The sequence below is a fragment of the Bombyx mori genome, chromosome 10, assembly GCF_030269925.1.
Source record: "Bombyx mori chromosome 10, ASM3026992v2".
NCBI lineage: Eukaryota > Metazoa > Arthropoda > Insecta > Lepidoptera > Bombycidae > Bombyx > Bombyx mori.
The window spans coordinates 6,982,223-6,994,678 of record NC_085116.1 but is presented as its reverse complement, the minus strand read 5'-3'; the positions used below and the strand labels follow the sequence as shown (position 1 = coordinate 6,994,678).

At 35.3% G+C, this 12,456-nt stretch overlaps 1 protein-coding gene across 3 annotated transcripts in view; it reads left to right on the top strand.

Moving 5' to 3' along the window:
• LOC101741402 (Ca(2+)/calmodulin-responsive adenylate cyclase) overlaps positions 1–12,456 on the top strand; it is a 98,203-nt gene that overhangs the window by 51,967 nt on the left and 33,780 nt on the right. For all 3 annotated transcript variants that reach the window (XM_038013423.2, XM_038013421.2, XM_038013422.2), the window contains exons 6-7: positions 2,544–2,655; positions 3,048–3,175. In XM_038013423.2, the coding sequence (XP_037869351.1) occupies positions 2,544–2,655; positions 3,048–3,175 (240 nt within the window). The remainder of the gene's footprint in view (positions 1–2,543; positions 2,656–3,047; positions 3,176–12,456) is intronic.

Here is a 12,456-nt window from a genome sequence, read left to right as displayed (position 1 = left end):
GATATTCCACTGATAGGATTGTCTGTCTGTCTGGCAGTTAATTTTCTATAGTGACCACCATTTCTTCTTTATATTTTGAATATTTTAAAGGAGTGCCGCGCTAATACTCTATTCAATTGCTTCACCTCACACAACTCTAATTTAATTGTTTTGTGTTGTATGTATGACAACTGCGTGTTAATAATACATATATTTAATGTCTCACAAAAGAGTTAACAAACAACCAACCGACGAAAATTGAATCAGTGAATAATAGAATTTGAAATCTATTCACGTTTACTATTAATTAATAATCAGCAGAGATGATTGGCTCAATTACTGAACAGGTGTCACATCATTGTCACAAATTGAACCAATCAGGCTAAAGGACCTTGCATGATCTATATCTATCTATTCTTGAAGCAAAACTTTAATATTTTTAAAAAATTATGCCTTGATTGTACATTATATCAATAAAAAAACATTACACACACTACCATGTATTTCACATACAGACAGACAGAATAATAAAAGTTCACAATAAACAAAGAGTATATATATCTCTTTGTTTATTGTGAACTTTTATTATTGCTTATAGTCTGTGGTCAAATTGAGAATAGGGTAGGTAATATTGTTTATCTTTAATATTCTTTGACAATAGAACCTTAATAATGTTCAAACTTATAATTTCAATTATAGTCGAATTTCGACTACCGCGGGACCACTAGTATTAATAAAACGACATATTGATTAGAAGATTTTACTGGTTATAAGGTGTCTCGTGAGGCCGTACCGGTAGGTACTACCATTCTGTTTATTTCTGTCACGAAACATACATAATTCGTTTTCAAGGGTAGTAGAATAGTCAGACAAATGCGATTACAACTTCAAGCCTGTAATGCGGAAAAAACACTAAAATGATGACCTTTTAATAATAATGATGTACAGTACTTAGTGGTACTGCATAAATATTTACAAAGTACACACCGCGCCTGTTTACGTGTGATGGATTGCGTAACCGAGGCGAACCTTTAACCTTTTCTCGATCAAATATTTTAGTAAGAATATTATTTTCTCTTTTGTTTCAAACAAACTTGCTTCTTTCCGTCCAATTCAATTCACGTTTGTTGTTGTTATTGCTTTTTCTATTCATAGTAAATAATGATTTTTCACATTGTAACTAAATAAATAATTATTTCCGCCTGTGTTTATAAATGGTGTAACAATCTGATGCTATTATTTTAGTTCGTAAAAATCTACGAGCATTTTTAAAACCATGAAACCGACGAAGATTTTTTATGGTTAAAACTTTAACATGAGGAATGTTTTTGTTTTATATTTAAGTAAAATTAAAATGTTCACGCGATTTTTACGCGTTTTAAAATAAAATGATTTATCCCTTTCAGTGTTTCCTAGCCGGACTACCTATACAAAACGGGCCCAATATTATTTTTGTCTATATTTTTCTATGTACGTATATTGTTACTGAATAGATAAAATCCCACTGAATTTCTCGCCGGATCTTCTCAGTGGATCGCGTTTCCGATCCGGTGGTAGATTCGGCGAACCACGGCTCTTGCCAGGGTTCATGTTAGCAACATCGTCAGGTTTGAGCCCCGTGAGCTCACCTACTAGTTAAGGTTACGCTGATAAGATCTGTCTAGACCATCAGCTTAGGTAGGAATTTGTTTTTTATTATACATAAAGATAGGCAGCGGCTTGGCTTTGGCGTTGCTGACGTCCATGAGCTACCGTAACAACTCACTATCAAGGGCCGTACGCTCGACAAGGGCAATAAAAAAATACATTGAGTATGTTATATTTTTTTTGCATTGTAGTTTTATGATATAATAAATATTCCTTCGGTTACATAATTTTACATAATTTGTTAAAACAGTTTTTTTTATTAGTATTTGTCGTAAATGCGTCATTACGATAGTTCTAAACTTAAAGCTCAATTCCAGAACGGTTAGAACCGATTAAAATTTTGAATTTGTTATCCTATGTATTTTGACTAAAGTTCAAAACTGTATCGTGTTTCGTGCTACGAGAAAAAAAAATTGGACATCTTTGAAACAATGTAGGTAGTTGATTGTAAACACTGCATGAGTGTTGAGCTATGCACCGATGTTCGAATCCCAGGCGGGTACCAATTTTTCTAATAAAATACGTACTCAACAAATGCTCACGATTGACTTCCACGGTGAAGGAATAACATCGTGTAATAAAAAAACAAACCCGCAAAATTATAATTTGCGTAATTACTGGTGGTAGGACCTCTTGTGAGTCCGCGCGGGTAGGTACCACCACTCTGCCTATTTTATTAGAACTTATATCTCAAGGTGGGTGGCGAATTTTCATTCTAGATGTCTATGGGCTCCATTAACCACTTAAGACCAGTTGGGCTGTGAGCTCGTCCACCCATCTAAGCAATAAAAAAAAGTACAATAGCATGATTTATTCAAATCCCAATTAAGTGAAAGTATTAAGCCGTAAGATCATAAGGTATATTTACGTTTTGACTGATAAAATCCCTCTAAGTGTGACATTTGTCTTTTCCGTAGCATACTGTTTGCGGACATCGTCGGTTTTACTGTACTCGCTTCGCAGTGCAGCGCGCAGGAGCTGGTGCGGCTACTGAACGAACTGTTCGGAAGATTCGATCAATTGGCGAACGTAAGTCCCATAATACAGGGTGTGTTTTAAGGGTCCCCGCAAAACGAATAAGTTTTAAACTTGCATTCTACTTTCGTTTTCCATTCCACGTAACACAATTATAAAATCTACGAGCACATGGGATGTCATAACCAATGCCTTTAAAATTAGTCCGCTGTGTTTGTTCCTCGAGGTATCTTTACAGCTGTTGCGTCGTGAGCTGCGATCATAGATGCACTCACAAACAAACTATTTTTGAGCTGTTTGGTTTTGCTTAGAGACAGACGTTCGGGTAGCTATTAGCCAATTATCCAGACGAAGCCCGATCTCGCTCACTCGCCCTGGGGAACTTATGTGACTTATGTCTACTATTGCCGAAAATAACCCAATATTTAGACATTTTTTTGGTACAGGACAATCATTGCCTCCGCATCAAGATCCTGGGTGACTGTTACTACTGCGTGTCGGGATTGCCGGAGCCGCGCTCCGACCACGCTCGCTGCACCGTCGAGATGGGACTAGACATGATCGATGGCATCGCGTGAGTTCAATTCTCCCAATAAATACTTATAAGTTTTATCATCAGCCTTCGTCAGTCCACTGCTAGACATAGGCCTCCCCCAAAGCTCGCCACTGAACCCGATCTTCGGAAGATCTTATAAGCGGTAGCTATCCGTAGCTCGGGGATTCTTCGCACCCAAGAATCCCCGGGCTACGGACATCTACTACATATAAGATTACATATTATAAATATTGGTAGCCCGTCAACTACGTGCTTTACTGGTGGTAGGACCTGTGAGTCCGTACAGATAGGTACCACCACCCTGCCTATTTCAGGCGTGAAGCAGTAATGCTTTTCGGTTTGAAGGGTGGGGCAGACGCTATAACTATACTGAGACTAGAACTTATATCTCAAGGTAGGTGGCGGCATTTACATTGTAGCTGTCTACGGGCCCCGGTAACCACTTGAAACCAGGTGGTAAGTGAGATCGTCTATCCACATAAACAATTAAAAAAAAAGCGTGAAGAAATTATTCAAAATGTGGAAAGTTAAGTTTATGTCGTAAATGTATTTTTTATTTCTTATAACCTGTGAATATCTCAGCTTTTATTTACTGAGATGGGTAAATAAGCTCACAGTCCATAATGTTAAGCGGACTGCAACATGAACTGCGCCGTAAATATTTCTCGAGAAACATGATTCAAGTTTAATTGCATTGGTCTTAAAGGCTGTGGTGCCCTTCAAAACGAAACGCATGATTGATTCGTGTGATTAGGATTTATAATTCATGACACATTTCAATTAAGTTCAACTGTATTGTTCTGGAACGTTTTTTACTGTCAATCAAGCGAGTTCATTAGTTCAATGTCCTCAATTCCTCTATTAGATCTGACCGAATTGTCATTGTCTACCTTAGAATCTAGGAAAAATACATATATAGTAACTTTTTTTTAATTGTTAGTACCAGTTCTATCCGTAACTTTTTCAGGGGCGTTTTAAATACGTATTACGTAAAATCCGTCCTTCTTTATTATTGAAATGTTAAGTACATATTTTAATGAGACTTATCGGGCATTTTATCAGCACAGCATTAACGATGCGGTAATCGTTCTACGTGTAGTGGGTCGTATTAGCTTTTGCTATTAATAATCTCGCTTCTTTGAACGATCAGTGCGGAGACACTTCAATTAATATTAGAATTGAGGCTTCAACCACATTCCTCAATCTCAGTGGCGGCCTGACCTCACTTTATTAGTTTCACTCAACAATCTGTCGTTTACCAAACTAGTGCAAGACTTTGTTCTTTTCTCAAGGCCTAGGGAATATCATTTCTCGGGAGATAATGTCTTTCTGACAGTTCCAAAGTACATAAACAGACCTGACCCTATTTCCAATAGATGTGTCACACGCTCGACCCAAGTAAAGGTGAAACCTAGAGAGGTTATCCACAATACTCTTGTAAAACATTTTCCATCACCATAAAGGATTTTCGTGTCAATACGATCGAATGTTTTTGTTATAAATAGCATTTATAAGTATTATCGTCCTTGATCCGAAAATATCCTTTTTTTTTGGGGAACAACGTCACGTAAACTCATAGTTTATTTGCGTGGCTGTGTAGTCGTGTTATTTTTAAGAGCTGGATGTGTGGGTAACGTGCGCATTGTCTATGTCGCGATGCCCGCTTATCTGCGCGTTTGCTCCTCAAAGGAGTACAGCTAAAAATATAACACTGCGTTGTGATCATGACCCCGGTCCTGGATAAAATCTTAGTCACACGATGTTGGTTAATAATTATAAAGTTGTCTTTAAATTGTTATTGAATTACAAAAACGATTCAAAATGCTATACGTGTTTTTTTTATTTTTTAGATGGGTGGACGAGCTCACAGCCCACCTGGTGTTAAGTGGTTACTGGAGCCCATAGACATCCACAACGTAAATGCGCCACCCACCTTGAGATATAAGTTTCAAGGTCTCAAGTATAGCTACAACGGCTGCCCCACCCTTCAAACCGAAACGCATTACTGCTCTACGGCAGAAATAGGCAGGGTGGTGGTACCTACCCGCGCGGACTCTCGAGAGGTCCCACCACCAGTAGTCACACGATGTTGGTTAATAATTATAAAGTTGTCTTTAAATTATTATTGAATTGCAAAAACGATTCAAAATGTTATAGGTGTTAAATAATTCATCATCGTATCATAGGTAATTAAAGTAATAACCACACAAAAAGTCTATTAGAAAACCGGCGCCGCGGCGTATTGAATGCTATTAAAATGATTAATCTTATATTGTAAACAAATGGCGAGGCTACAAGAGGCGGAGAATACCGCGCTTTGACCGCAAGCCGCAACCCCAAGCGCAGACAGCCTGTATCGGTATTCACGGACTATTATATTACTGACGTATTTCAACTTCGCCGGTTTCCGTATATTTATGATGGGTCGTGAATTCCTCAATAATTTTAGATTCTCATATCATTTATATGCGGTCGTTTAAAAATGACTTCGATTGTGGAGAATTGTTTTTTTTTAGTTGGTAAGAAGAGTTCATGTCATGTTTGGTGTTATATGGTTACTAGAGCCCATAGATATGAACGCCATCCATCTTGATACTTGAGTTCTAAGTCTCAGTTTTGTTTAGTACAACAGCTGCCTCACCCTTCAACCAGAAACGCATTACTGTTTCACGGCAGAAATGAACAAGGTGGTATCTGATCGTGCGGACTCACAAGACGTCCTATCAAAACTCTTACACATAACTTGCAAATACTCGATTATCTTTGAATGATCTGTCTTCTTCTCTCTTACCTTTAAATGTATAAAGTCAAAGTCAAACTTTCTAGACAAAGTTAAGTTTATAGATAGTTTTGTTAATTCGGTCAGCCAATTTCGATATATCTTAATTATTTCAATCATTTATAGTTTCTAGACTATCACAACACAGCTCACGTCACATGATTCTGGATGAAAATAATTTTTACGAGTTTTTCATAGTCTTGATTAATTTTTTGTTGGCAAAGAATATTGAAAATCAAAGATTTCAGCGAAACGTATTGTTTTGTTTGGAGTTCTATTATTTTCGTCAGAAATTCCACGCGTCACATTAAATTACGTCGAGACGTCTACGTTCGTTATAAAGGAAAACGAAATGATTTGATGTGAAAGTTCAGTGTTTTCGTAGTGTAGGGTACAATCACAACATCAGGATGCTCTGATATTTTTTTATTTATACGGGTATATTATATGAGTTGATGTTTTACTATCTTCTTTGACTTACCGTTGAGATTATTTTTTAAACTTCTAAAGTAATGATTTATTATATTTGTCCTTCTTGGTGTTGATTAAAAATGGTTTTCTGATATTCTTAAAAACAATTACTAATAATACTTTTAGTATAAAAAAACATGTACCTAAAGATCAAACAATTAATCCTATATTTTAACAATTTACCTTACCATTTCCATTTTAAATGACTTACTTAATAAAGTTACTTTTTTATCTATAATTATACTCAATGATTGGATATTAATACTACTTATAATACTAATTTACAGCTAACTAGTACATTAATTTACTATTAGAAGTATCTGGTAGCTAAATTTCATTAAAATATATACTTTTTATTAATACATATATTAGTAATATCTCAGCTTTATAAAAATTATAGCAGTGAGCGTCATGGGTAATAGGAAAATATCGCATAAACATTTTTACTGACTTTCATCAGTTTCGATTTGAGATTTGGGAAAATCCGTTTGCCAAGACATTGGAACAAATCTCGTCCCTCATGATGGGATATGGCATTGACGCTACGTGGTTCCTAGTAACGTCAGCAAAATCAGGCCAAGAAAGTTTAAATCTAGAAACTGTAAATACAATAATACTCGTATATATATGTATATGAGACATGTGCAAAATTGAGAGTTTTTACAAATGTGTGGCGAAACGTCGAAATGGTTGTTTCGATCTTGACCCGAATGTTTCTTTGAATGATCGTCTGACGTAAAACAACTCTACTGTTAAACTGCCAGTCAGTCACTCGCATTGTTAGTGTTGCATTTGGTACGATGTTAGGGTTGTCAGATCGGTTTAATTAAAAAAGAGCTGCTAAAAACTTTTTTGCTGTAGTGGGGCAGAATTTAAATTATCGCTTATAGGATACTGATATTACAATATGAAAGCCGCCACCAACTTTGAGACATGACGTCGAATTCACAATTGTTTGGTATAACGGCTGCCCTAACCTTCAAAACGGAACGCGTGACTGATTCGCGACATACATTTGAAGGATGGTGGTACCTATCACTGAAGGTTGGTCTACCAAAGTGATAATGCATTTTTTTTAAAATCGTTTACACTATTAATGCAGTACACGGGTAAGGGCGAACTTACTCAGAAAAAAATTGTATGCTATACGATTTGAACTTCGGCATAGTAGCGACAATTGAAACTAAAACATCGGACGTCTTGCTCATTACGCCACGGACACTATAGATTAGCTTTACGTATATTTAACAGCACACGTGCATTTTAATTATAAATTATATTTTTCAAGAATACATTTTTTTAATTCAATAACAATATGTATAATATTGATAAAATATTATATGGCTTTTCTCGCTATGTACTAACCTTGTTTCTTTATACTAAGCATCTATATGCTACGCATGTCTCGTGCACTTTCGGTAATTGGGAACAGATTATTTTAGACCTTTCTAAACAGATTCAGTTGTTAATATAACAAACGAATGCTCATTAATATAACAAAGAGTCGCTCAAGCATAAAGCCTATTAATAGCTTTCTTTGCTTACGTTAATGTTAAGACTCTCGTCCTGCAGAGTACATTATTATGATTCTTAATTAAATTTACTTATTAAGAGTGTAACATGATCATCAAAGAACATTGATTGCATTTTTATTATGAATTGACACTAGCTTTAAATTACAAGAAGTGTAAGAGCTTACAGTTTACCTGGAGTTAGACATATGATCAAAGTGTCAATTGAATTCAATGGAATATTCTTCGAATCGGTGGTACCACTCTATTCACAACACACACAATCATTAGAATTAAGAATTTAGGGAAAGTATCATTAAGTAAAATAGAGTTCGAGTATTTCTGAATAGTGAAAAGCTACAAATTATTATTAATCAATAGTTTCGACACCTAAAAATACAAATTCAAAGGCAAAGTTACGATTTTCTGTATTATGGCTTACCGAAAACAAACGCGGAACAATCATCAATAACACCCAGCATTACCTTTAAAATAATATAGTACTAGTAAACACTGTGCTTGCTTTGAATAATTGTGTGAAAAACATAGATTTCTTTAAACTAATCACGTGTCATCTATATTGTACATTGATGGTACTTGACAGATACCTTCCCGAGATAGCTAACCGCAACGGATCAACGGCTTAGCAATGCATAAAGAACAAATATTGATAATTATTTAAATACAAAAATGAGCATAAATGAAATATTTAGACTTTCAGTACTGTGCCATTTCTTAGATACTTACCTACTCAATCCGTACAGTAAAGCAACATGTCGATAAGCCAAGTTACAACATCGGTTAGAATCTTATGGAGCTCACAGATAATATCAAAGTTTTGTCGTATAAAAATCAAATAAATTGCAATAATAAATCTAGGCATTATAATAAAATATAATTATGATAAAAAAAACTATCTTGTCTTTCAAGTTGGACTAAACTACACACAATGTGTAAAGTTTAATTAAAATCGGTTCATTAGTTCAGCAGTTCATCGCGGACAAATACCGCGACACAAATTTTTTCTATATGTTACCGGAAATGTATGAAATCAAGGAATTGTATACAAATCCTAGGAAATGTGTACAATTCCGATACTATTTAGGAAATGTATAAAATATTGTTTGAAAAACTATTTAATGCATAGATATCCTAGGAAATGTATAAATTTCCTCGGAATTGTATATAATTCCAATATCGTATTAGGAAATGTATAAAGTAAATGCTTTCTGTAATAAAACACGTTGTTAATAATATGTTTTTAATATAACACTTATTGAGACAATCGGGTAACAGTCATACCGTAAAATAATAATAATATATTCATATTATCTTACTAATTAAAACTTCTAAAATCAACTATCTATTAACTTTTAACGTATCACAAAATCAACTTATATTTATTCTTATAAAATCAAATTTTCATTTGGCAAGTAATCAGTCTGATAATTAAATAATTATAAATGTCAAAGTATAAAAGTAAATCTTTATATGATAATACTTTGTCAGTCCATATAGCTATTTATTTTTGCAGGGTAAGCTCGAATGGCATTTGGAAGTACATAATACTTTATTTTTAAAACACAGACATCTTGAAGTAGCACAGTTTTTCTTGCAAAGGCACTTCTTAAATCCCTGGCCGGTTCCAGTGGATTGCATGTTGGCAACTGACCGTAGTGCAAGACTCGTCCCGCTGTACCCGCGTACCCACCAATATCTTAAATGTTTTACATTTCCGATTGCTATTTAGGAATTGTATAGATTTCCTAGGAAATGTGTAATGTGTAAGTATAATATAATTTATTTCACACATTTCCGTGCGATTTTAGGAATTACATACATTTCCTAGGAATTGTATACAATGACGGATTACATACATTTCCGTTAACATATATAATGATACATTTGGCATATTAACTTCCGAACTGATCGTTGACTAAATCAAGATGTAATATTGATTATTAACGTGGAAGGAAAATCACTGTTTATTGCATTGCCTTTTTTTCTATTACGTATTTATGTATTTACATAATTATTATTCGTAATTAGTTATAAATCGTATGCTTTGGATGCTAGATACGTAGAAATTAAATATATTTTCACGATTTGATTACTTCAAAGAAATTCAGTATTATATAATAAATATACCGTTCCTTTTTGAATTTTTAATACCAATATTCTAACTTCATATTTTCTGGCCTAATTCTGCTATGAACCAGTTAGGTGGTACGGTTTAAATGATGAAACAGCCCTTGTAGAATATAATTGTGACATTGAACTCGCAGCCCATAGAAATACAACGTGAAAGTCGCCACCCAATTTGAGATTTAAGATCTATTATCTCAATATGTAGTATTTTTTATATAATATATTATATAGCATGGTAGTTATTTTTTTGTTTTCATTAACTGTTAAGAAATAAATTAGGAAATATTAAGAAATTAATACGGAAATAGTTTAAAAAAAATATGTAAATATTCACAAAAGAAGAGAAAAGTTAACAATAAAATTCTGAGGTCTCAGTGATGCTGGTTGATAACCGATTATTAGGCGGATACTAGTTAAAATTAAAATTCCCTGAAAACACAGGGTCAGCCTTGACCACACCTAATCATTACCTTGAACCGTGTTATTTTAACAATAACAACTCTGCTGATACTCTACAGATTCAAACACTATTAATCTGGTTATATGTACTTATAAAAATAGCACTCAAATAAAAATTATTATAGTAAGTATCGTGTTTGTCGAAATTTGACCAACTTCAATAGAGTTCGAATTAATAACGCGTAGGCGGAGACATGTAGGTGTTAAGCAAAAAAATTATTTATCTTTTTAAAACAGTCTCTCACACTCACACACACACACACACACACACACACACACACACACACACACACACACGCACGCACGCACGCACGCACGCACGCACGCACGCACGCACGCACGCACGCACGTACGCACGCACGCACGCACGCACGCAGATCAAACTTATTAAAATAGTAATTAGATAAATAGTAGTCGGTTTAGTCTTTTTGGAAAAATCGTTGTGTACTTGGTTGAAAACAAACAAATAGTAGCGTTTTATGGTGGTTCGATACACAATTACGCGGAATGTTCACGGTATGGTATAACAGCATGGATCAAATAGGGAATATGTTGACAATGTCGACTTGCGTTCTGTCAATAGAGGCGCGCGTCGGAATTACGTGACGGTGCATCTATTTTGAGCTATTTTGAGTAGTGTTTACTGAAGTCTTATCGAAATCTATCATGTTGTTTCTACAATAAGGAAAAATGTTTGATATTATATTATGACTTTAATATCCACAATTCCATATAATATATAGGCAATATAAAAACCATGTAAGAGACGTCTCGTAATTTACTGAATGTAAAAGTCGAAGACTAAAGCCGTTGTGGCTTAAAAGATTAGGTACTTCGTATACTCAAATCAAAATAGCAATTTTCATTAATTACGCACTTAATAAAAGTTCACAATTAGCTTCCACAATTATGAAAGAACGCTGTATAATAGAAATAAGGCTCGAAAAAAAGATTGCGTATTTACTAGTGATAGGGCGTATTATAAGCCCGGATGGGCACGGAGCACCGGCCGGTCTATTTCTGCTACGAAGCAGTCATGCGTTCAGGTTTGGAGGGTGAAAAACTTTTATACTGTTGAATGGAGACTAGATCTCCTGTATCGATTAGATCCGCATTCACGTAGAGATTTCTATGAGCTCTGGTAATTACTTAACATCAGATCGTCAGTGAGCTTCTTCGCTCGTCTATGCAATACCCAAAATGTAGGTCAGATAATTTTATGATTGAAAATAGTTTTTTCATCATTTAATCACAATGAGAGTATGTGACTATCGCTTCCTTTACTCACAGCTATTACTATGCATCATCAACCCGTAACAGCAGTAAGTTAACTACATATGTATATACATGTCAAGACCCGTCTATCTACGATCTGTATACAGCGCCTCCTCAAGTACTTCGGACACGTGGCCCGACGAAATCCTGACAACTTGGAAAAACTTATAGTTGTAGGTCACGTAGGAAAGAGAAAGTCGAGGAAGATTGCCAACCAGGTGGATGGAGGCCAAAAACACCAGCGTCCCGGGCGCCATTAAGCAGGCCGAATGCAAGCAACATTGGAAGAAGCTGGCGCAAAAACTAGACCGAGGTGGTCACGACCCTCAGTAATGAGGAAGCGACGAAGAGAGATATACACTTAGTTTTTATTCAAGTATATATATGGCATAGCATGTTGCAAATTCGCTCTGGTGGGTTAAGTAAACATGCATTTCGGTTTGAAGAGTACCACAGCTAATGTGCAAATGCAATTGAGATTTTGAGTCAAAGTGGCCGCATACGGGCTCCGGTCGGTAACCTATGACTCACGCAGTATGCCCATTTCAGCTAATTAGCTACATAGTTCATTTGTGTCTATAAACGTTGGGCTAGTAAAACGTTTTAATATCGTATGACCTGTCCGTAAGTGGGCGTAATCGGCCTTAATTTCTGGA